Below are 26,540 nucleotides of genomic sequence, written 5' to 3' on the forward strand. Positions count from 1 at the left end.
GTTTGCATGCTTTCTGCATATGGACCATGGTGACTGGATAATTAGTGGGTGGAGTTGGTCAGATGGCCCTGTCTTATGGCAGCAGGTTGGGAGTAGGAGTGTGCACAAAATGAATCATTGGCACTTACCTGAAAGGTCATTTTCCTCAGAGGTATGGGTTGTATCCGCAAAGGATGCTGGGTTGTCTTGACCTCCTGCTCCTAGACAGGGCCAATCAAGAGCTTTGGCTCGCAGCAGGAGGGAGGGGCAATCCCCTGAGCCTCCAGTTCATCGCCAGCTCTAAACAATGCTCCAGAACAGAATGGTTAAACGGAAGGCAAGAAAACATGCAGCCATATAAATGTAACAAGGCAAAAGGCAACAAACTCGGCAAGAAAAACCCCATTCCAGACCTGAAGTCTGGACTAGCTAACAAACCCTCTTCAGGGAGAACCGGCTACCCCCAGAGGGAAACCACCCCACAGGCATATAGGGTACAGGGTCTCAGGACAGAAGAAAAAACAGACCGGACGAACAAGCAGGTGGGGGTGGATACAACCCATACCTCTGAGGAAAATGACCTTTCAGGCAAGTGCCAACGATTCATTTTCCCTCAGAGGAGGGTTGTATCCCCAAAGGATGCTGGGACCTACCATAGCCCCTATGACACACTGGGTGGGAGCTGTGCGGTCTGGCCTCAAGGAGGAACCACCTGTTGCAAAACTCTCCTCCCAAAGGAAGCGTCTGCCGAAGCCCAATCATGAATTTTATAATGCTTTTCACAAAAGTGGAAAGAGAAGCCCACGTGGCAGCCCGGCAGATATCAACCAGAGGGGCCAAGGTGGAGAATGAAGAAGAAGCAGCTGCGCTCCTGGTAGAATGCGCTGTAATTCCCTCAGGGACCAGAGAAGCGGAACCAGAATAAGCTAACCTGATACACTGGCAAATCCAGCATGACAAGGTGGAAGTCGAAACCTTCTTTCCCAGAGAACAATCTCTGAACGAAACTAAGAAAGAATCCGAAACCCGAAAGGGCTTAGTGCGCCTCAGGTAAATTCTTATCGCCCTGCACACATCCAACGTGTGCCATTCACGTTCCTTAGGGGAAGAAGGTTTAGGACAGAAAGAAGGTAACATAAGTTCCTGGGACCGATGAAAAACTGAATTCACCTTGGGGAGGAAAGTAGGATCTGTACGCAACAGTACGTACTCTGGATAGACTAGACACAATTCCTTCCGCATGGACAGAGCGCCCAGATCCGAAACCCGTCTGGCAGACGTAATGGCCACCAGAAACAAAACTTTAAAGGTAAGTAACCATAAAGGAACAGACCGCAGTGGCTCGAACGGGGCCCTGGTAAGAGCCTTGAGCACCAAATTAAGGTCCCACGTAGGAAACCTGTGAACTGTAGGGGGATTGAGGGAAGAAGCCCCTTTGAGGAATCGCTGAACGTGGGGATGCTGAGCTAGAGAAGAACCCTGCAACTGCAGAACTGAAGAAATTACAAAAACTTGACGACGCAGAGTATTAGGGCGGAGCCCCTTATCCAGGCCACTTTGAAGAAATCCCAAGACCTGTACCACAGAAGCGGACAATGGCGAAATTCCCTGAGAGCTACACCAGCCCACGAAGGTCTTCCAGGTAGACTGATAGACTCTGACCGTGGAAGGCCAAAATTGTGTCCTGAACAGAACTGGGGTAACCGCACGCCGCTAAGGAACCCTGCTCAATCTCCAGGTGAAGAGATTGAGCCACTCTGGGTCCGGGTGGAAAATTGGACCCTGACGGAGAAGATGACAGTGAGACCCCAGTGGAAGCGGCGGTTATATGGACAACTCCACCAGATCCGAGAACCAGGGTCTGCGTGGCCAGTGTGGTGCCACCAAGATGATTTCTGCTCTCAGCAGCCGGATCCTTCGGATGGTCTGCGGAAGGACAGCGAATGGCGGGAAGGCATAGGACAGGCCCGGGGGCCATGGAAAGGTCAGAGCATCTACACCCTCTGCCCCGGGAGAGTGGTACCTTGAGAGGAAGCGCTCCAGCCTGGCGTTTCCTGGACTTGCAAAGAGGTCCATCACCGGCTGACCAAATCTCTGAACAATCCGCTGGAAGGCCAGCGGATCCAGAGACCACTCCACTGGATCTATCTGTGATCGGCTCAAACAGTCCGCGACTGTGTTTAGAACCCCGCTAACGTGGTCGGCCTCCAGGGACAGTAGATGTTGCTCTGCCCATGCCAAAAGGAGCGAGGCCTCGCGCATTAGAGCCCAAGATTTTGACCCGCCCTGCCTGTTGACATGGGCCTTGGCTGTGGCATTGTCCGTGAGCACCAAGACATGCCGACCCTGAATCGCTGGGAGGAACTCCATGAGAGAGAGGCGAATTGCCCGCAGCTCCAGCCAATTGATGGAATTGTTGCGCTCGGAATCGCACCAAATGCCTTGAGCTACCAGCTGCTGGAAGTGACCTCCCCAGCCCAGGAGGCTGGCATCCGTCGTTACCTGGATGCGCTCCACGGGAAGGAAGCTGACCCCCTTCATCGTGGCTGGTGACACCCACCAGTGCAGTGACTTGACTACTCAAGGTGGCAGGCTGACCGGCATCCTGGACCTGCCTAGCACCTGGTCCTGATACTTTAAGAGAAGCCACTGAAGTGGGTGGGAGTGAAACCGGCTCCAGGGCACTATGCCCAGGGTGGAGACCATGCGCCCCTGCAATTGGGATAGGGACAGGACACTGGACCTGGAGCGAGAAATCAGGGCACGACAGGAAGACAACAGGGACTTCCTGCGTTCTGCAGATAGACAGACTGTCCCCTGAACAGTATCGATTACCGCACCTAGGTGGAGAACCCTGGTTTGAGGTAGAAGTGAGCTCTTTGGACCGTTCACCATGAACCTGTGCGCTTCCAGAACTGCCAGGGTCAATTGAACATCCCGCTGGCCTCTGGACAGGGAGGGGGACCTGATCAAAAGGTCGTCTAGATAAGGGTAAAGATGGACGCCCTTGGTCCTCAAGTGCGCCACGAGTGACACCATGAGTTTGGTAAACACCCGGGGCGCAGTCGAGAGACCGAAGGGGAGCGCCCGGTACTGGAAGTGAAAAGACCGATACGCAAATCTCAGAAAGCGTCTGTCCTGCTCGTGAATGGGCACATGAAGGTAGGCTTCCTTCAAGTCTACCGAGGCTAGGAAGTCCCCTTGCTGGAGGGCCATGAAAATGGAGCGAAGGGTTTCCATGCGGAACCACTTTTTCCGAAGAAACCTGTTCACAAACTTGAGGTCTAGGATAGCCCTCCACTCCTTGTTCTTTTTGGGGACTAGAAACAGTATGGAGTAAACACCTTTCCCCTGTTCCCTTAGGGGCACAGGCTCTATCGCCCGAATGGCCTGGAGGTGAAGAATAGCCTCCATCATTAAGCGGTGCTTGGAATCCTTGCGAGACCATATCCTGAAGAAATTGTTTGCAGGATCCAAAATGGATCCTGCAAACGACCAAAATGGCCGCCAAAATGGCTGCCGCTGAGGTTTTGGCAGGAGATGGCAGAGCAGGAACCGGGGCCGCGATCGGCTGAGGGAGCGGGGCAGCAATGGGCACGGGAGACCAAAGCCGCAACGGCGGCGCGAGAGCGCTTAGGGAGAGGAGCCGCGCAGGAATCCCCCAACCCCGACACTCCCTCCGAAGCCCCCATCAGCTCACCTTCCAAGTCCCCCATGGCCTCCGTTACGCGCTGCAAAGTGGGAGCAGCGACATCTGAAGGCAGGTCACCCCCGCCTCCTTGGCAACGGATGCCTACGGGGGGCGATCGGAACACAGCCTGGCCGCCCGCCAAACTAGCCTTACTAGAGCTTTTGCACTTCTTAGCCTTCTTGGAGGCTTTGGCGGACTTGGGGGTCTGAGAAACGGGTGCGGGATAAGAAGCCGCGACCCACTCAGCTTGGCAGACGGAATGCACCACCGAATCCTCTGAGAGGGGGGGAGACACCTCCCTCTCGCCACGCTGAGATTCCATTGCCGATATAAGGGCACTCTGAGAGTCGCAGCAGAGGAAAAATCACTTCCCCCTCTCTCCCTGCTAATCCCTTTGCTATGCCGAGGCAGAAAGGATAAGCCCAGGGAGCGAGAATGCAGAGAGAAAACAGGAGCAATCAGAAAACAGCCCTGCTGGAGCGAGACAGGGCGAAGAACTGGAGACTCAGGGGATTGCCCCTCCCTCCTGCTGCGAGCCAAAGCTCTTGATTGGCCCTGTCCAGGAGCAGGAGGTCAAGACAACCCAGCATCCTTTGCGGATACAACCCTCCTCTGAGGGAAAACCGGATTTCCCGGTTCGGTTGGAGTTCAGAACAGGCATGTTCAGTTTTGGCACCCCCCGAAACCCTCCTGGATCAGAGGGGGAGAAGGTTCCTCAATTTTTAAAAAAAGGTTTTCTCACCCCCTCCGGGGGACACTGCCATGGCTGCGGGGGGGGGATCTCTGGAGGTACCCCCTCCCTCCGTCAGCCTCCACATCCGTGTTCCCTCTAAGGTGTGCGCAAGTGCACCCGCTCACAGATTTTTTGATGTCCACTCAGTTAATTTTACATCCCGCTCAGGCTGAATCAGGAGGGCCCCACTCTGAATGCATGTGCGCACAACACTACCTTGATACCTCAGATACCTTTTGTTCTACCTTGATACCTTGTTCTACCTTGATACCTTTTGTTCTACCTCAGAACAAAATTCATTAGGTACACAGATGAAAAACATTAGAGAGAACACTGCTCCACATATGACCTCAGCACTCTGTCCGGTCGGTCTTCGGCTCGTTTCAGGCCTGCCCTCCATTGCAGCAGCCATTTTGGAGGCCTCCACACATGCCCAATGGGCCTCTGCGTGGCCGGGTCACATGGCCGGCCCAGGCAGTGTTCCCTCTAACAAGGATTTTCAGATGATGTTGACTACAACTCCCATAATCCCCAGCCAAAGCCACTGCAGCTGGGGATGCTGGGAGTTGTAGTCAACAACACTGGGGAACCCCTGTTAGAGGGAACACTGGTCCCAGATTCAATCCCTGGCAGCATCTCCAGGTAGGACTGGAAGAGACTCCTGCCTGGAACCTTGGAGAGCTGCTGCCAGTCAGTGTGGCCAGTCCTGAGCTAGATAGACCAAGGGCCTGGCTCAGAATAAGGCAGCTTCCTACGTTCCCTTAACACAATTCTACAGTCATAAGACTATAATTTCGGAGAATGTGTCCCAATGACAGGAATTAAAGGTTCTGAGTAATGTAATGTCATGACACCATGTAATGTCAGACACCAGCAGCTTCACATTATATATTTTTGGAGAAAATCTATATAAGTCCTTTACCTTGGATACACTGAATGTGTCCATCTTCAGTTCTAATTGTGAAAGTCTCTCCTGGGTTTACTTGCACAAGAATAACCTAAGGAGGAAAAACAAAACAGAACATTAATTCTTCATTTCAGAACCACATGAATACGGAACACCCTAAGAATGATTTTTCTGCCGGGTTCTTAGGATCCAACCCAACAGAAAGAAGTTCCCTTGTGCAGGAGGAGAGGTAATTTTTGCCAATCTCCCAGCCCCATTCTGCAATTCTCTGGGCCCCTCCCACCCATGTGAGATGGAACTTCCATTTGTACAAGTTGTTCTTAGAGTCCAACTCCATTTTTCCAAGTAACATACACATATTTTGCAACACTGGCAATGCAGAATTAATTGTGATTTCTAAAATAATTCTTCATTTAACTTTGTGCAATGAAGTTTTATCCAGCTTGTCTGTAATCAGGAATGCAGGGGTTAACAACACCAGTTAAAATTCTACAGAAATGAGTAGGTCACAGGAGATTATTACTAACTTGCCTGTCCACCCACATTTTTTAGTTATTTGTGGCTACAGAAAAAGGCTTGCACAATTACTCGGCCTGCTGAGGCACTTAATTTTTAACTGTTTAAATGGTTTTAATTTTTTTTGTATATAAACTGCCCTGAGACAATGTATTGAGTGGTATACCAATATGTTAAATAAAATAAATTCCTTCTTGCCAGGGAAAGTCAGGAGCACAATATTTAATGAGCCTGATACACACAACATCTCCAATTTAAAATTATTTAAACAGAAAATAGATGTTTCTCATCAAATTTTAGCTGGCTCAACTTATCACCAAATTACTATTTTCTTTTTTTGAAGAAGAAAAACAGAACCCGTGTGTGAGCTCCATTGCTGTACATTTGAAGACAATCCCGAAGCCACAGCAAGTGCAAAACAAAACAGCCCAGTGGTTGTCCAGGGCTAGCCATAGGATCAACACAATAAACCAGGGTTGGCTGCCTGTGCTCTGCTGAGAAGGTTCAAGGTATTGACAATGAGCTTTAAAAGCCCTTGAAGAGTCTGGGGAAACATATCTGCAAGGATCCCTCTTCCCACAGGGGGACTATTTAGCTGAAAGTCAGGGTGTAAATATCACAAACCAACATGAACCTTCCTTTTTGTCAAGTGACGCCTTATGGGGCTTGCATCATCAGGATTCACACATCCTGAAAATCTGCTTCCCAGGGATGATCAGCAAAAACACATTTGCTTTTTTGAAAACACACGGTTTATATTATTAAAGAGAGAAAACAAGGAAGGAGTGAAGTAATAACTGCCGGAGGCTGGATCCAAAAGTGCCCTTCTGTACACAGGAGGAGACCTCCATCCATTAAAGAGAGCTGTTTCGCACCTTGCTCAAAAACACTGGGTACATAAATCTAAAGCAGTTCCTTCACTTGCACAACTTCTGGGGAAAGCAGAAGCAGCAGAATTGCTATATAAGTTATTACAAAACTGCCTGGACACTCTTGAGCAACTGTTTGAGGAGCAGTGCTGGCGGCCATTTTCCATCCCTGCACAGTTCTTTGGCTCTAGCTGTGTTGTCCACACATCTGGTATTTTCTGAGATCTCAGATTCAGACCAAGTTGAAAGATGAAACGCTTACGGGACACCATGAAGACACCATGTCCATTCTGCAAAACTGTTAGGCTCACAATGGATTATGGAATGAGGGGCCTCATTTATTTCTCACGAAATGCTGCTGCCTTGAGTCAAGCATGATTCAAGCAGTATGCACTGTGCTTAACAAGACAAATCTATTTGCCAGCTTGCCAGTGGCAAGTGCCCCCTGCCCTCAGGCAAGCAGGACACCCAGCACCACACAGATCCCCTCACCAGAGACCTCATTTCACCGCCATTTTTGAGAAGCTAAGAAACAGCAGGAATCCTTCCTGGTGGTAGGAGATGGTTCCCTGTTTCTTACCATCTCCATGTCCCAGTGCAAATATTAGAAGATCCGCTTCTTTCATAAGACGTGTGCCTGTGTGCAGTGTTCTCTAATTTTTTTTCTCTCAGTGGGCAGAATGAGTTTTGTTCTGGGCAGCAGCATCAAGGCAGTGTGTGCGCACATGCATTCAGAGTGGGGCCTTCCAAATTCATCCTGAGCAGAATCTAAAATTAACTGAGTGGACATTAAAAACAACAACTTGTGAGCGTGCATACGTGCGCACACCTTAGAGGGAACACTGCCTGTGTGTTAGAAAAAGATAAGAAAGAAGAGAGGGAATTGGTGGCGACCACAAATAATGGCTGACTAGTGAGCTACACCTTACTTCTGGATTCCTGGTACTGGCTACCTACTAATAGCAACGGGCTTTTTCAGTTCCAGCCAGAAGCACCACTGGAGTTAGCCATGGAAAACAGAACTATGAAAGGAGGTTTCAGAACAGACACCTCCATCTCCCCTTTTTAAAAGAATCCTCAACCTTCCAAAGATCAGCAAATTAAATACTTTTCGTTCAAATCACTGGCTCTCTGAATCCAACATATTGCTCTTATTATGGGCCAACTCACTTTTTGGGACTCAGAGTTCTAAGGTTTTGCCCTCAGCCACTATAAAGCACGCTTTGTACCAACTTCCAGGACTAGAAGTCAACACAAACGGCCTGTTACGGAATAAGCAATTAAGAAGCAACATTTATTGCTAGCTTTTGTTTTGATTTTCGGCTCGATTCCTCTAAGTCTTCCAAGGCTGTTCCTTTACAGCCTGGAAAAATCTGCAAAGGGACCAAGGCTAGCAAACAGCAACTCAAAGAAGGCCAAGATGACGCGTGTGTTGATCAGATAACAGGGACAGGAAAGGTCAATGGTGACCTAATACTACCACAGGAAAAAATGCCAAACCCTTTGCTTCTTACTGAAAAAAGACGCTTATTTCCACAAGAATTAAACAAACCAGAAGCCTCTGTGTGTCTCATTTGCCTAATTTCTTACCCAGTTCTTAAGTGCCGAAGAGGTCAAATATTTCACATCTATACCAATAGTTACAGCTTCATGAGTTACGGCACGCATTCAACTCAAAATCAACAAAGCGTTCATTCAGTCCAAAATAATTTAAGAACTGGTTTTTTGAATCGGCTACTGCTCCATCTGATAACAGTGCAGAGAGCCAATTTTTTAAATTCAAATCTTGAAAGAGCTCTGTGAAGATTTAAACAATGTAAAATTTAAACAATGGAAGCCAGGACTTTCCTTCAACTCCCATAATCCCCAGCCAAAATCACCGAAGTCTGAGAACCTCTGGTGATAGCCAAGTGTATGCTACTGAGTAGGAAGCATGAACTGTCCCCTTTGCTAAGCAGAGTCCACTCTGGTTTACATTTGAATGGGAGACACTAAGATATTCCCTTCAGGGGATGGGGCCGCTCTGGGAAGAACATCTGCATACTTGCATGCAGGAGGTTCCAAGTTCTCTCCCTTGCAGAATTTCCAAGATAGGGCTGAGAGAGACTCCTGCCTGCCAACTTGGAGAAGCCGCTGCCAGTCTGTGCAGACAATACTGAGCTAGGTGGACCAATAGTCTGACTCAGTATATGGCAGCTTCCTATGTTCCTATGAGACATCTTAAAATGTTTTCAAGAATTCCAGAAAACATAATTCTCGATTCAAGCTTTGAATTTGTTTGTATAACAACATTTAAACTACACTCAGTGCACTTTTCTGTGTTTTCTTCCTAATCAAATATCCTTATGGAACACTCTGCCTCCTGAGATTCGTAATGCCCCCTCCCTTCTGTCCTTTAAGAAGCTTCTGAAAACTTATCTATTCTGCCAGGCTTTTCATTTTCAGTGAGTGAGTGTGGGGGTTCCCCCTCTTTCTTTCTTGCCCCGCATTGCTATAATTTATGCAAACCACATCAAGTCTAAGGAAGTCAGGTGGTCAATAAATTTGCTAGAGAGAGATGAGTAAGTGAATAAAATACATACATACATATTTTATCACATTTCTATACCGCCAAATCATGGTGTCTCAAGGCAGGGCCTCAATTTTTCAGTTAACTACTTTTAGGTACCAGAAAGAATTCCTGAGATATTGGTACGCACACAAAATTAGCATGGCATACTGTTTAATTATGTTTATTAACTAGAAGTCAAGCAAACATGCTAAATCAGATCCTAATTCAGTTAGGGCACTGGAACATTTTCTAGAAAAATACATCCAGATTTTTTTTCCCCAATTCAAACTCGTTCAGGAAATCCACATCACTGGAAGATGGATCAGGGTCTTTTCAGTGGTAGCATCCAGGTGATAACACAAATTTTACTTATTAATAACAAAATGCAAATGTGCAAGGTATCAAGATTTCAATCAAAATCATATTCAATCCCCCCATTCATATTATCATGTTAAAGTAAATTATTAATCTCACATTATGGAAAAGAACACACACAGGTGAATATTTTCCTGTATGTTACATAACAGAATAAAGTTCATCTGCTAACAAACTGGTTTGTTTATCTTTCCCTTGCATATTTAGAAGTAAGTTAGCTTAACCCCTAACTTAAATGTCATTGGCCTTGATGTCAAGCACTATTTTTATAGCACCATCACTACTGCTTTCTAAAAAAAACAAAAACCCGATCCCTGCCTCAAGAAGCTTACAATGTAAGTTTCAGGAGTGGAAAAGGCAATGCAGAGAGATACGGTAAGGGGGAGAAATTAATGGCTGAATAACAAGGAACACTGCTGATATTCACTCTAGATGTTCAATGCACATTTATGCTTTTCTTATAACATAGGACTGCACGACTTTGGCCCTCTAGATGGTTTTGGACTACGCCTCCATCAACCCCAGCCACAGTGGCCAACAGTCAGGGATGATGGGAGTTGTAGTCCAACACCTGCAGGAGGACTAGAGCCATTATCTCACGCATCCATTTCAACCAGTTAGCTGTGTAAGAATTGGGGAAAGCTGCAAGCAGAATGGGCCTTAAGACAGCATAATCGGCACACAGTGTTCCCTCTATCAGGTATTCTGAGATGCTGTTGACTACAACTGCCAGCATCCCCAGCTGCAATAGCCTTTGCTTGGGGATTATGGGAGTTGTAGTCAACAACATCTGGGAATCTCTGTTAGAGGGAACCCTGTCGGCACAGTAAATAAAATATTCTCTCTCTGAAAATGACTGGCTGATGAGGCTTCCCAAAGGTCAAAAGAGCTGCAGCATGGGTGACCGCAGTTTGAGAAACAGAAGCCCCAAACCCTCTTAAAGATAAAGTGTGCCGTCAAGTCGATTTCGACTCCTGGCACCCACAGAGCCCTGTGCTTTTCTTTGGTAGAATAAAGGAGGGGTTTACCATTGCCAATTGCTGCGCAGTATGAGATGATACCTTTCAGCATCTTCAAATATAGGAACATAGGAAGCTGCCATATACTGAGTCAGACCATTGGTCTATCTAGGTCAGTATTGTCTTCACAGACTAGCAGCAGCTTCTCCAAGGCTGCAGGCAGGAATCTGTCTCAGTCTTGTCATGGAGATGCTGCCAGGGAGGGAACCTGGACCCTTCTGCTCTTCCCAGAGCAACTCCATCCCCTGAGGGGAATATCTCACACATGTAGTCTCCCATTAATTTGCAACCAGCGCAGATTCTGCTTAGCTAAGGGGACAAGTCATGCTTGCTACCACCAGACCAGCTCTCCTCTAATATACCAAGTCAGACCATTGGTCTATCTAGCTCAGTATTATCTACACAGACTGGCAGCAGCTTCTCCAAGGTTGCAGGCAGGAATCTCTCTCAGCCCTATCTTGGAGAAGCCAGGGAGGGAACTTGGAACCTTCTGCTCTTCCCAGAGTGGCTCCATCTCCTGAGGGGAATATCTTACAGTGCTCGCACATCAAGTCTCCCATTCATATGCAACCAGGGCAGACTCTGCTTAGCTAAGGGGACAAGACCAGCTCTCCTCTCCTATATCACTGCTGCCCGATATAATACTAGCGGGGATTCGAACCGGCAACCTTCTGCTTGTTAGTCAAGCATTTCCCCGCTGCGCCACTTAAAGTGACCCCAAAACCCTCTTTGGGGCACAGAATCTCAATGGAGGGAGAGGAATCTCTTCTTAGCAAAGAGTTAATCCAATAATGGGAGAGGTGCCAAGAAGCAGGTTCTGTGACCTCCTGTGCCATGATGCTAAAAGGTGGCGCACCATTACCATATGGCACGAGTTCAGACAAAAGAGCCTCTCTCTCGATTGACAGTGCTTCAGGTTTTAAATACGTGCATGCAACTATCACGAAGTCCCGTGGTGTAGAAACGGTAGAGTTAAAATTCTCAAGGCTAGCAACAGCCTTGTCCACTGTACATCTTACAATACGGATGTAGATTTCAACTCTCTTAATCCACAAGTAAAGCTAAGCTGCAGCTAAGCCAAGAGAATGCTTTATTTGGCAATTACTGAATTGACAGAGCATACACATATATGTCATATCCTTTCCTGAAGGTTAGCAGAGAATTTTGGCTGTGTATTACATGGACACAAACGGGCATTTCAAAATAAAAGTTTTACGGGAACATTCATAAGCCACTTTTCCCAGAAGAAATTTCTGAGCAAACTTCAATTTTGTGTAACCACCAGTTGTTTCTTTTGTAAAGGAATTTCTTTAGGCAATTAATTAGGAAAAGGTTCTCTATTTCACAAGAAGAAGGAGAAAACAAGGATCCAGTTCCCTTCACAGTGCAGAAACAGATTTAGGGACAGAAGCCAGGATTCAAAACAGCAGCTTAGAGGCTAAAGTTTCAGTGCCTGGGTCATCATTTTCTGGAATGGTTACGCAACTGAATTATCATTGAGTCTTTTTGCAATTGTCAATGCATCAAAACATAAGAAGCGTCATTCCCACAGGACAGAGAAAAATATCTGAAACCTGTGTGGAGTTTAGAATTGAGTGCTGTTCACTGCAGGGCAACTGTGCCCGGAATCTCCCAAACGGCCATGATTTGCTCCAACATTTCAGGAATCTGGTACTTCACTTCTTTACTGTTTGCACAATTGCTTCAGTGCAGATTAAACTACTGCTACACTTCTCTGCAAAGGACTCACATGCTAAATATTCCATATTTCTTTACCCTAAACAAAGAAACAGAATGGAAAGGGGCTCTGACCACATTTATATTCCAAGAAGCTCTATGCTCAACAACCAAATTTCAACATCTTTTTCATGCTGCCCCAGGTGGACATCAGCCAGTCTCTTCATGATGGACCATTTAGGCAGTAATGTAAACTGTCCCAGGACATCTCTTCACTAAAGCAGTATTTCTAAAGTAATTTTTCAAATTAAGATTGTATAGACAGAGCCAAACCACACTTATTTACACATACAAATAATGGGGCTTTGTGTTTGGGACTTGTGTTTTTGGAATTTTGTTTTGTGAATCATGCTGAAAACTGTATTTATTATTGGACTGGTGTCCATAGAGAGGTAGGACGACGACATCCCTGGAAACAGCCAAATGGCTCAAAATTTAGCAACTGGTAAGTGATGGGGACAGAGTCCTAACTCAGTGGTAGAGCATCTACTGTGAAGGCAGGCGGTCCTAGGTTCACCCCCTGGTAGTTCCATGTAGGGCTGGGAAAAACTCCTACCTGAAACCTTGAAAGCTGCTGCCAGTCAGTGTAGACAAGACTGATCTAGATGAACCAGTGGTCTGACTCAGTATAAGATAGCTTCCTATTATTATTATTATTATTTCTTGTTTACACAGTCAGACAGGTGTTATTGACTGATTTGATTTATCCAGACATCGAGTCCTTCCCAAGGACCTGGGATGGCTGAATTTTATTATCAATGTTGTCGCTGTTATTATTATTATAGATATCATCACAGAATATAGGCTGTTCCCAGTAAAGTTGCTTTTTGTAATTGGCTGGTGGTGATTCTTGTGGCCCCTATGGTGTTGAGGTGCTCTTCAAGTTGTTTTGGAATTGCACCTAGGGCGCCAATTACCACTGGGATTATTTTGGTCTTTTTCTGCCACAGCCTTTCAATTTCAATTTGTAGATCTCTGTATTTTGTTATTTTTTCCATTTCTTTTTCTTCTATTCTGCTATCCCCTGGTATTGCTATGTCGATTATTTTGACTTGTTTTTCTTTCTTCTCGACTACAGTTATATCTGGTGTATTGTGTGGCAGATGTTTGTCTGTTTGTAGTCAGAAGTCCCATAATATTTCTGCATCTTCATTTTCTACCATTTTTTCAATTTTATGGTCCCACCAATTTTTGGCTGCTGCCGCCAATTATTATTATTATTTATTAATACATTAACTTTCAACAGATAAGCCAAGTGAAAGCATATATTCCTTCTCCCAATTTTCCCCACTCCTTCCCAGGACTTGTGTTTCTTGAATAACAACTGCCCTGGTCACATAAGCCTCTTTGGAAGTCCAAGGAAGTTCCCATAGCATGAGGATCTCCCATTGGAAGGAAATGGCCCTCAATTAGTTCTTTAGATTCCAGACTTAGTGTCAGGCTACAAAAATAATCTCCGCTGAATATCTTCAATTATTACCTGCAATGACTGGCATTATTTAAACTGATTAAAGGAAAGAGGAAAAGGTACAAATATCAAAAGCACAATCTGCTGAGCAATGCAAACATTCAAACAGTAGGGAATTTAGTAGAGGTTAGGAGTGGAGGCAAGAACACTTGGTGGATGACTTCCAACTGTTAATCAAGGCAAACCTGTAGCACAACAAAGTGGTGATGGTTTTATACCAAACTTCATAAAATTCTGCTTCTAAAAGATCACAGGGCAAAAAAAGGTCTGAGATTTTGCATTTAGGCTAGGAATCTGGATCCTGAGAGCTTTACATGTTTTCTAATCCCGAGAACAAAGACTCTAGTATCTCCAGAGAGCACTACATCAGATATCATTTTCAATATTTGGAGACCCTGAGCATTAATAACTATCATTGCTCCGGCCCTTTAAAAAATTCATTTGCAAAACTGAGTGTTTTTCCTCATATAAAAGACCAGCTCTATATCATATCGTACTTGCTGAAGAAACAGGGCAAGTTAGGATCTGCACTTTATATCTGGAGTGTCTCGGAAATTCTCCAGTTTTTGTTTTATACTGAAACATGGGTTCAGGACTAGAAGTAAAATTCGGTGGAGGGATCACCTAAGCATACTCACCCCAACTGTTGCTGACTCTTCTTGTAATCACCACACTAAGCTGAGCTGATTATTCACCAGGGCTTCTGTATTATAGTTACACTTGATTTACACGGGCCATGCAGTTAAGATAACAACCAGCCACACAAAGGCGGAGGACTGGCACAATTATGGCCTCCTTACATATTAACGATGCTACAGAAGCTTGTTACCCAAGTCCCTGGATGCCACTCTAATTATAGAGGGCATGCTCCAAAGAGACAGAATGGAACGGCAACTTCTGCCAAACAACTTGGGAGTTTTGACGGTGTGCAGGTCCACTTGCCTGTTGTGCGGTGTCCCCATTGACCATGTGAGGTAGAAGTGGCACTTCATTCAAAATAGGCGTGGCTTCTAATGGAGGCGGCTGGTCTGCCATCATCGCCAGAATGACCATTCGTCGACAGTTCCTCTCACATCAACCACCTGGTGAAACGAAAGAAAGTGCCAACATCAGCGAGGGCCACCTTGTATTAAATTAGCCAAGACGGATGACAACCTCCGAGCTTCTGGCTCTGAAACGTATGAATCAGCTGCTATTACGAATGAAGCAGCTTATATTGATCAGAAAAACTTTGGCGACAAAATTCAGCCTCTTCCTGCACTGTCCCCTCCATTTTTATTGCCAGATAAGAACATAAGAACAGCCCTACTGGATGAGGCCCAAGACCCATGTAGTCCAGCATCCTGTTCCACACAGTGGCCCACCAGATACCACTGGAAGCCAACAGGCAAGAAGTGAGGGGATGCTCTCTTTCCTCTTTTTACTCCCCTGCAATTGATATTCAGAGGCATCCTGCCTCTGAGGCTGAAGGTGGCCTTTAGCCCCCTGACTAGTAGCTATTGAAAGACCTCTCCTCCATAAAGTTATCCAAACCCCTCTTAAAACCATCCAGGTTATTGGCTGTCACCACATCTTGTGCTAGAGAATTCCACAAGTTGATTATGAGTTGTGTGAAAAAGTACTTCCATTTCTTTGTCCTAAATTTCCTGGCAATCAATTTCATGGGATGATCCCTGGTTCTAGTGTTATGTGAGAGGAAAACAATCTCTCTGTCCACTTTCTGCACACCATGCATGATTTTATAGACCTCTATCATGTCTCCCCACAGTCGTCTTTTTTCTAAACTAAAAAGCCCCAGGTGTTGTAGCCTTGCCACATAAGAAAGGTGCTCCAGGCCCCTGATCATCTTGGTTGCCCTCTTCTGCACGTTTTCCAGTTCTACAATGTCCTTTTTTAGATTTGGTGACCAGAATTGTACACAGTACTCCAGGGCATTATAAGGGCATTATAATATTAGCCGTTTTATTTTCAATCCCCTTCCTAATGATCCCTAGCATGGAATTGGCCTTTCTCACAGATGTCAAACCCTCAAAAGTTTGATGAGCTTGAAAGGCTGAACAAAAAAAGAGCACTCAGGTCTGGGCTATGCAGACAGGAACTGGCTCGTCTGCACTGATTCCCAAGTTCAAAGGGGAAATGCAAAGAGGCTGCAGCTAAGAAATATGAATGGGAAGCCACTGTGCCCCAGAAAAGAGGACGGGAGAGGCTAACTCAGTGCAACAGCCCTTACACTGCTTGGCATGCAGAAGGTCCCAGGTTCAATCCCTGGCAGCATCTCCAGGTAGGGCTGGGAGAGACCCCTGCCTGAAACCCTGGAAAGTTGCTGCCAATCAGTGCAGACAATACTGAGCTAGATGGACCAGTGGTCTGACTCAGCATATGCAGCCACTGAGTTCTGTGGGACATGGAAAAACTCCACCAGTGTTCTTTCTAACAGGGATTCCCAGATGTGGTTGACTACTACTCCCAGAATCCCCAAGCAAAAGCCATTGCAGCTGGGGATTCTGGGAGTTGTAGTCAACATCATCTGGGAATCCCTGTTATGAGGGAACACTGGTCTCCCACTGCATCTTCCAGGGCATCCGACAGCCCCCCCCCCCCATTGTCCACATCATTTCCACAACAGGTTTTCCTGCAATATTATGGGAATTCTACAATTCTACAATTTCCTGAAATGGAAATTCCACATTTTCACTAGTGCCAACACAGTCGCTTTCCTGCAACAGTGAACAAACGCTAGCGCTTGCAAGCCCCCATATAAAAAGCCATGTCTCGCAAAGAATGTTATCTAGGAAGGCAGTTCAGGAGACTGGCTTTCATGACGCCTCTTTCGGTTCTCCATCAACACATCTCCAACACAGAAAAACAAGACAAGTAGGGAAGAGCCCTCTGAGACTCAGCAGCATTACTAAACAAGCATTCAAATTATGAGTTTAAAAATATGACCAGCTGCGAAAAACATGCTCTAAGCCTCCGAGTTTCAGGTGGCATCTTGTAGGGTGGGGGAGAGGGAGAGCAGGTGGCATCCTGGATGTCTCTCAAACCGAGGCTACCACAGAGCCAATGTTATATTGTCGTCTTGTATTGGGAAACCTTATGTTAAGAGGTGTTTCTTTTAATCCTAATGTGTTGGTCATAGCAAGATATTTAAGCTTCGTAAACATCATTCTTATGTTTAAGGAACACAGCAATACCTGTTAAAAGAAATTAAAATCCAATCAAGTTAAAATATTATTAGTCTCCAGCGCCCTGCCGGTGCAACCCAAATTCTCTGAATGACAACCCAAAGAGTTGTCCTTCAGCACTTCTCAAAGACTTTCAGGTTTGAACAGAGACTTCTCAAAGGAAATGGTGTTCCAGGGTTGCTAGCTTTGAGCGAAGGACTTGTAAAACCATAATAATGGTAATAATAACCAGGAGGTATTTGTATGTCCATCCCATGACTGTTCTCTGGGTAGCTTTGAGTTTTGCTTTGGTTATTGGATGGGGGCATGTTGTGTGATCCCCCTCCTGCAATCTGAAGTTGGAACATAGGAAGCTGGCTTATACAGAGTCAGTCCATTGGTCCATCCAGCTCAGTATTGTCTACAACAGGGATTCCCAACCTGTGACTACAACTCCCATCATCCCCAGCCATGACTTACTGTGGCTGGAGGTGATGGGAGTTTTAGTTCGGCAACATCTGGAGTATCACAGGGAACCCCTGGTCCACACTGACTGCCAGTGGCTTCTCCAAGGTTCCAGGCAGGAGTCTTTCCCAGCCCGGCCTGGAGAGTGAACCTGGGCCCTTGTGTCTTGACAGACTGCCGTGTGTTCCTCTTTCACGTTTGGCTGAATTCTAAGACGCAGCCGAAGAGCTATCTACAATCCAATGAGATGGCAAAAAGTCTATTTAGGTACAGGAATTATTATTTAACAGGGCTGCATGTCTAACTTTACTAGTCAAAATAAATGCTGACAGGCACAATATTTCAAAAGTTGCTACATGCCACAGGACAGAACGTGCTCCACAAAAGCAACTGGGCATGCTCTTCTTACCCCAAACTCCACTATGAGAGCTGATGTGACGCAGCGGCCAAGGGTGCAAGCTGCAAACTAGACTGTCTCCCCTTTAAATCTCACCTCAGCCACAAACTCACATCACCCTCTTTGGCAAGCTACTGTCCTTGTAGTCTTCATTCTCAATTTGCAATACGGGGGATAATACCAGCCCACCTTACAGGGTCCAGTGTAAGGACTAGTACCATGTATGTCAAGTGCTTTGAGACGTGCTATATAAATGGTACATACTGTTATTTAACTGAACCCAAGACTAGATTCCTACTCCTGCCCCCCAAGTTCCTTGATGTTAAGGTATTAGCTCCTTACTCCCAAAACACACCTCACAGGATTGCCCCTCGACTTGGTGCAGGGGAGTATCAGAGACAAGAGGGCCCTAGAATGGCTTGGCTACCAAGGCCAGACCTGAGAGCCCCTGCCATAGATTTCAATGGGATAATCAAGCATCTTGATTCAATGGGATAATCATGAGCACCTACATAATGGTGCTTTTTGGCAGACTCAGGCTATCGGTCCATCTATTTTGATGGACAGGAGCTCTCCATGATCTCACGCAGAGGACTTTCCCAAACCTGCTGCAGTCCTTTAAGCCAGGTAGTAGGAATAAATCTGGGACCAGCTGAAGGCAACGCTGTGCTTTGCTACTGAGCTGTGGCCCCTCCCATTTCTGAAGAATGCGAATGGTGGCTTGCAAATGATGAAGCCAAGCTTGATGGCTGCAGAAAAGCCCCTGTTTATATTGGGTTAAGACAGGGGTAGGGAACCTTGGCCCTCCAGCTGTTGTTGAACTACAACTCCCATCTTCCCCAGCCACAACTATTGTGGCTGGGGATCGTGGGAGTTGTAGTTCAACAACAGCTGGAGGGCCAAGGTTCCCCACCCCGGGTTAAGAGGACACCTTCAATAGCCAGCATGGTATACTCTACAGGCTGCTGCTAAGCTCTTCTACACTTGCAGTTACAACACAGTACCATCTAAAACATAGATGTTCAGCTCTACCAAGAGAACAAGATTTTCTCTAAGAAAAGGCAGTGTCAATAGTACAGATGTAGGTGAATGAACCTGGAAGCAAGAGACTACCTCTAGTGTCTGAGGGCTTCTGAAGCTCCCACCCATCCCAATATCCAGTTTACCATGTAAGCTTTAAGAAACCTAAAATTCAGCAGAACTCGCTATTTATGTTTTGACCTCCAGGACCAAATTCAGGAGTCAAAAAAGAAATAACCTTTAGTTTTAAAATAGACAAATAAATCAGTCCCCATGACTGAAGACAAAGCATAAACGTGGAATTTCTAGACCCACTCCCTTGCTGTTTTCCTCCCCCTCAGATAAACATGTCTGCAACACCTTGTCAGATTACTTTTGAAAGAGAGAGTTTCTCCACTGCAAGACCACACATGAATGTTTCGGGCAAATTGGTTTCCATATTCCAAAATTCAAGGGAGGTCAGGAAATAAGGCTTTTAACAGAAACCTAGTTATAACGTAATGGGGGGGGGGGCCTAGCATGGACCACCAGCTCTCCATAATAGCAATCTGTTCCTATCAAGAGATATGTTTTTATTCAATCTTTAGAAATGCTTTAAAATGTTTCCCAAGAGAACTTATATGCACCCCTCTCCTGTGCATAAGATTTGGCTTCTGGCCAGAAAAGCACCACAGGTTAGACTAAAACACTGGAAATGTTTCTTAGGCCTAACTGAACAAGTACAAGCAGTCAAACATTTTCTGTGTTCATAGATGGAAAATACCCACATAATTAATATGTGAAACAGCTTTGGCTGTGGTGGAGAGAAACCACTGCAGGTAACACACACACCCCTTCAATTCCTGCAACACAAATACACCCTCTCTTTCTCTGAACCTTCACATATAATCTTCTCTTATACCATCACATTTAAGTGATGCTTTATCAGTTAAACCTTTTTTTGTTTTTGGACTGCTGTGTTTAAATTGTGTTATATTGTACACCTATTGACCCAGCTCACAGCAGGCCCCACAAACTATGAAGTGTGGGGCATCGACTCCTTCACTTTTCAGAAGAAGAGACACTGACCCATCTGGCTACCTGTGAATATATCCAAACTGGCAACTCTACCAAGCAGTCTTCCTCTTGCAGCCTTTATACAAAGCTATTTTCGTGACTCATTTTCAGATCCTAAATGGCCCAATAAATCCTCCCCCAGACTGTCCTCCGATTTCTCCACACAGCAAAGAAGATGGGTCTCAGAGCAGCCTACAACCTGACCATTGATCCTGTCGGAGCTCAAAAACTACAAGTTTGTTGAGTCTTCCTCACTGATAATGCCTCGATTGTTCTCCCTTGTCCTGGAATTCTCTCTCTGCTAGTAATTTTAAAAGACAAATATAAATATAAATATAAATATAAATATAAATATAAATATAAATATAAATGAGTCTGGGTGCCACTTTCCCTGCATGGCATTCTGCATGCATCATATTAGGCACTCAATAGCCAGCAGCTATGGTGGCTGCATTCTCAAAAGTCAATTACTGTAAACCCACTACTCTGCTGAAATTGACTAGAACTTTTAAAAATCATAAGATCGAATGATACCGTTGGCTCTAGAGAGCAACCGCCTGGCCTGGGAATTTCCAAGTTCAAAAGCCAGGTATGCCTCAAGGGCACACATCACCAATGTGCAATCTGACGGGGAGGGTCATGTGGACGAGACAGCCAATCAGATCCTTCTCAGACTTCCACAGCCCGGCAGGATTAAACTGGAGCCCCCAGCCCTCTACTTCACTGGCAAAGATATTTTCCTGTACATTTCATGCTTGGTTGGTTGCCTGCCTGCCTGCCTGCTTCCTTTGCTTGGGCATGGCGGGCGGGTGGGGGTGAGGGGCGGTTGGAGAAAAGAACCTCATGGCTTTCGTGCGGAATGAATTATTCTTGACTACAGTTGCCTAGGCAATACGCTGACTACTCTGGTCGCTACACCAGATTTAACCCCAGCTAAGCCGGCAAAGAAACACCTTTTAAAGTGGTGGCGCTCATATTTTGTGGTAAGAGCGCATCTGTCCCTACTCAACCCAGCCACGTCCCTACCAGTGGCTCTTGCTAATGTCTCCCTTGTTCTCCAATTTAACAGTGTATCAATATTCTTGACAGCAACAAATTCACAAATCGTTTTGCTTTTGGAAACAAAACACCATGTGCTAAACCAAAACAAAAAAAAAAGCCAATAAAGAATTCTTGAGAATAGCTCGTTTCTCCATAAGCATCTCTGAGGACATTCATAATTGCTGACCCAATCCTGATCTGGAGGAAGGGCAGGATGGAGAACAGATGCTTTCCCTGAAAGGGCTGTCGGGGAGCAGGAAAGACTTTACCCATGTTTCGATCCACGGACAGCATCAAGACTAGTCAGTCACGACCAAGCTACCACTGAAATCAATCAAAAAAGTCAGTCACGATTAACTTGAAGTCCCAGGCATTTCAATGGAACTTGGTCATGACTAAGAATGGATGTTGCCAATTGTTTTGTAACTAGATCATGTATGCTATCAATAACCTGCACACAAAGTGAACACAGTGCTAAAGTGAGGTTTCCAATTACTAAAATGATCGTTTTAGGCAATGGCCCTGTGTATGGAAGAAAGGGAAACAGGACAGGGGTTACCAGGTTCCTGTCGTGACACCCCTACCCTGGACATCCAACACAAAGAATTTCACCCAGCCCCCAAACTCTCCAAAAGTTGCAGAGAACTTGAAAGACAATCCCCCACCACGCTCCCTGGTATGAGAACCATCCCTCCCTCCCTCCAAGGGAAAAGAGCCTGGAGGTGGGGTCTTTGCTATGACTTTGGGGCAGGTTTTGGAGGGGACCAGAGCAAAGCGAGCAGTAGATACTGATTTCCAATGCCTGAAGCAAAGTGTTAAGAGGCTGTATTCAGGCAATGGAACAAGCTGTTCATGCACTCCCTCCTCTCATATCTTAACGAATTACTTCCTACTTTAATCAACTCACCATTTGTGGGCAAGTAATGATTTGATCAAACCATGAAATAATTCATTAAGCTGTACTTTGAGAGGACAAAGGAAAAGGAGAGGTAAACACAACCACGGGGCTAATTCTCAATGCTCCAAACTGCCAGAATGAAGTCAGAGTCATCTCACACCATCATTGTAGATGGCCCCGACACTCCATTAGAAGCAAGATTTACAACCCAAACTTGGTATTGCTTGCATTAGGGCCAACCAAAAAGTAACCACATAGAAAGCTTTCAGGTTCTACAGAATTATTCATCAGGCTAGACGGAATGCAAAACAATCTGCATTTTGTTTAAAAAAATGGAGATTAGATTATTTTCTGCAGACCTGGATCAGCCTCTGAAAGGTGTGACATGGTTAGTACACACCGGATTTATTAGATAAAGCAGGGGTTCCTATCTTGGATTGCCAGATGTCACTTGACTAGAACTTTTATCATTCCCAGACAAAGTGGCCCTGGTGATAAGAGTTGTATCCAGAAACATCTGGAGATGCAACGTTGGGAATCGCTGGGATAAAGGAATCAAAGAACAGCTGCAATATTCTGAGCAGGGCTAAGTCCAGATTTTATATTACCAAAATATGGGGGTATAGACAAGTTTGCCTTCCTTCATCCAAGCAGAGATGTGTATGTACACTGAAAACACTTCACACCCTTCAGAGGCTGATCCAAGTTTGCATAGGATATCTTATCTAATCTTGATTTTAAGATTTAACTAACAGGAGACTGTGGTAGCACCTTCAACATGCCTCCCCTTTTTCCTTCTTTCTCCATTACTTTGCTACCATCCAGCCTGATGAAAAGCTCTATAGACTCAAAATCTGTTTGATGCTTTCTTCTTTTGTTTGGTTTTTTAAGGACCAAGCATAAAGTATTACATACTTTGGATTGTGGATTTCCCACATGGTGTTAATTTTTTTCTTATGAAAGTTGCTAGATGTCTTCAGCCAGCAGAAGCCAAACAGGAGACCTCCACTGAAGAAACCAGTGCCAGAAGAATAGTAAAATGATGTAGAAAACTGGGAGGGTAAAACAGAAATAGGCGACTAGAAAATATTCTTTTCCCACTGAAAATAGTTTGCCTTAAACATTCAGCTGGTTGTCTGAAAGGGAAGTCTCCTTGCAAAAGGCAGGAGCTGTGGGTGGTATTGGAAAAGCTTTTGACTCTTCCTTTGTCAAAATGTCCTTGAATTATTGTTGTGGCTCTTAGTTCGCTAAGGAAAGACTAAATCAGTTAAAAGCAAGGTTAAGATTATTCTTATAAGCAAGGCCAGGGACTAGGTTATGATAGTGGGGTTGCTGAGCTTGGGGGGGGGGGGCTTCAATGAAGGCAAAGTTTATGCTGAAAAGTTAAGGCATTTCTGCATTACTCTTGAAAGCAAAAATCTATTAACAGAACATAATTATAAGCTGCTTTGGTAGCCAGTCTGGGCTGAAAAACTGGGAATATGGTAAGTACATGAAACAATCATGGCTCAATACAAATGCTAGACTAGCATTTGTATTGAGCCATGATTGTTTCATGTACTTACCATGTGTGTTTGATTCTTGAGCAACTGTGCAAAACTGGTGGAGGTGGATTGTCCTCTCGTTAGCCCCGAGGATCAGAACACAGAGCTTTGCAGGATCAGACCAAGGGTTCATCTGGTCCAGGGTCACGGTTTCAAACAGTGGCTAATCCAGGTCTTGACAGACTTAGGGACATAGAAAGCTGCCTTATACTGAGTCAGACCCTTGGTCCATCTAGCTCAGTATTGCCTACACAGATTGGCAGCAGCTTCTCCAAGGTTGCTGGCAGGAGTCTCTCTCAGCCCTATCTTGGAGATGCTGCCAGGGAGGGAACTTGGAACCTTCTACATGAGAGCGTCCAGATGCTCTTCCCAGAGTAGCCCCATCCCCTAAGGGGAATATCTTACAGTGCTCATACATGTGGTCTCCCATTCACATGCAACAAGGGCAGACCCTGCTTAGCAAAGGAGACAATTCATGCTTGCTACCACAAGACTCGAATCCCCACTGGTATGTTTCCCAGACTATGGGGACTAGCACGGCTAGTCTCCAGCCCATGGCCCAAAGGCCACACATTTCCTGGTACCCAGGAATTCAAAATATTGTTCCTTCCCTAGCTTATTCCCCCACCTGGGGAAAAACAAACAAATACACACTCTGCATATAGTCAAAAGAAATGTCAAACAGTAAATGATAAATGAAGTCGCAGACAAAGAAGAAACACCATCTACACTGCAATTCTCATCAGCACAGCAAATGCCATTTCTGAACACTGGAAAGCCAATTGCAAGCTAGTACATCTCCCATCAAGTTCTTAGGCAAAGTAAACTTTGTTTACAGTAAAAAGGTTCAGCTTAAGCCAAAATATCAAAGTAGTTTGGGATATTTCCATTTAGCAGAACAATTCCATTTCTACATCAATATATCCCTCCCTGTCTATGCATCATGTACTACCATGATAGCTCAGGAGTTCTCATATGATGCTGGTTTACAACACGCATCATCCCCGGTCACTGTGGCTGGGGATGACAGGAGCTGTAGTCCAACATCTGGGGACCCAACTTTGAGAATTCCTGAGATAGCTGCTAAAATGATGCTAACATCCCTGTATAATAAGCAAAAGAGAATTTCATACAAGCCATAGCTATGGTATCCATAAGAGTGTGCACCACACAACAAAAATGAGCTTAGTGAGAATTTCATCTATGAAGTACACACTCTAGACAGAGCAGGACTGCTCAACTTCGGCCTTCCAGCTGCTTTTGGACAACAGCTCCCAGCATCCCCAGACACTGTGGCCAATAATCAGGGATGATGGGAGTTGAAGTCAACGTCTACACAAAGGCCAAAGTTGAGCAGCCCTGATCTAGAGGCAGAACAATGTCTACTTTGACAAAAAGCCAAGAGCAATGTGTTTTAATGTTCTTTATTATCTACAAAATGTATCACAACCCCAACTCAACAAGAGGGACCAAAGTAACCCACAGTGCAACATTTTAAGCCATAATTAAAACAGACTAAAAGAACAGAGACACTAAAAGTAGCCGCACAAAAACCAAAGTGAGACCGACTAGCACGTGCCAGCAAACAGTTTCAAAACAAAAACATTTTGAATGGGTGGTGGAAATTAATTATATAGAAAAAGAGCCAACCAAATATCTCATGGAAAGGAATTCCACCAAGAGGGTACCATAACCAAGGCAGCTGGTGAGATCACTAATTCCAATGCTCATTTAATATTAGATCAGGGATCCCCAAACCAGGGTGTATTTGATTGAAAATCTATTAAAATCATTATATAGATCAGGATTTAAAATCACTAATCAGGGTGACTCCATGTCACCATACACATTTCTCCAAGGAGTACCCGTCGCTAATCCCATGTGTGGCAGCTCTAGCAAGAGTTTGTGAGCAAGCTGCTGGTAGAAGAGGAAAGCGGTGGTGCCAGCAGACAGGCTTGTGGGCGAGGCGGGAAACAAAACAATGGTGGGGGGAGAAAACAGAGGCGGCAGCGGGCAGTCGAGAAAACGCCAACGGGCAGGCAGGGAAACAAAACAGTGGTGGTGGGGGAGAAGAAAACAGGTGGCAGTGGGCAGGTGGGGGGGAAACGGCAACGATGATGGGTGGGCAGGGAAAGAAAATGGGGGTGGGGGGAGAACTAGAGGTGCAGATGCTCTGCATCTGGCCAAGCTAGTTTAATTTAAATCACTAGTCAGGAAGACTCATTTTCTACTAGAAGTGCAGTCTTCTTGTCTGACATCTTAATACATATTTCATTATTTAGAAACAGAGGTAGGGTTCATCTAAATCAGGGCTGCTCAACTTCGGCCCTCCTGAAGATGTTGGCCTCCAACTCCCATAATTCCTGGCTCTTGGCCACTGTGGCTGAGGATTCTGTGAGTTGTAGTCCAAAAACAGCTGGGGGGGCTAAGTTGAGCAGGCCTGATCTAGATGCAGCATCATACTACCAAATATCCCCCTTAATCAATAACATCTTCAAAATAAGTCAGTTGCAATCCAATATGGTTTGGGAAAAGATTAAAACATAAGCACTGAAATGCCAAGCAAAGGGAGGCAAGTCCTAATCCGAGAACACGGTATGCAGCTGGCAATGAACTACAGCCTGATGGAGAATAACCAGGATGTCTACATGGAACCTCCAGGTTCAGGTTGCAGGTGCCGGCAGTGGGGAGGGGGGGGAGGTGCCACAGGCAAGGGTTGTTTTCTTCATGCCCTGCTGTGGGCTTCCCAGAACAGCTGCCAAATCTCAGGCGCCAGAGAGTCATGGCACCGAGAAAATTTAACCTTGGCATCTAGATTATGATATTCAGAGGTAGCATTCAAATAAAATCTTTATTTGTCCTAGGCAGCCCTGTTTCCAAGTACGGTACTTGTAAAGTGGATAAAGAGGCGGCTATTTAACCTCCCCATCCACAAAGTCTGTCATTAAATGTGGTCAAGTGCCCATTGCCTGGCCCCTAAATTTTTGGGCTGGCTCCTAGATCCAAAGAAAGGAGAGCTAGTAAAGGTAAAGTGTGCCATCAAGTGGGTGTCGGCTCCTGGCGACCACAGAGACATGTGGTTTTCTTTGGTAAGCTACAGGAGTGGTTTA

General features: G+C 45.4%; 1 protein-coding gene across 4 annotated transcripts in view; it reads right to left on the bottom strand.

Moving 5' to 3' along the window:
* Window positions 1-26,540, bottom strand: part of FNDC3A (fibronectin type III domain containing 3A) — an 86,448-nt gene that overhangs the window by 49,912 nt on the left and 9,996 nt on the right. For 3 of the 4 annotated variants that reach the window (XM_053273642.1, XM_053273643.1, XM_053273644.1), the window contains exons 2-3: window positions 14,788-14,927; window positions 5,326-5,401 (exon numbers count right to left, since the gene is read on the bottom strand). In XM_053273642.1, coding sequence (XP_053129617.1) covers window positions 5,326-5,401; window positions 14,788-14,898 — 187 coding nt within the window. In that variant the 5' untranslated portion in view covers window positions 14,899-14,927. Of the gene's footprint in view, window positions 1-5,325; window positions 5,402-14,787; window positions 14,928-22,801; window positions 22,939-26,540 lie in introns of those variants that run through there. The other variant, XM_053273640.1, reaches the window with a different exon arrangement.

This window comes from Hemicordylus capensis, chromosome 11 (assembly GCF_027244095.1).
Source record: "Hemicordylus capensis ecotype Gifberg chromosome 11, rHemCap1.1.pri, whole genome shotgun sequence".
Lineage (NCBI taxonomy): Eukaryota > Metazoa > Chordata > Lepidosauria > Squamata > Cordylidae > Hemicordylus > Hemicordylus capensis.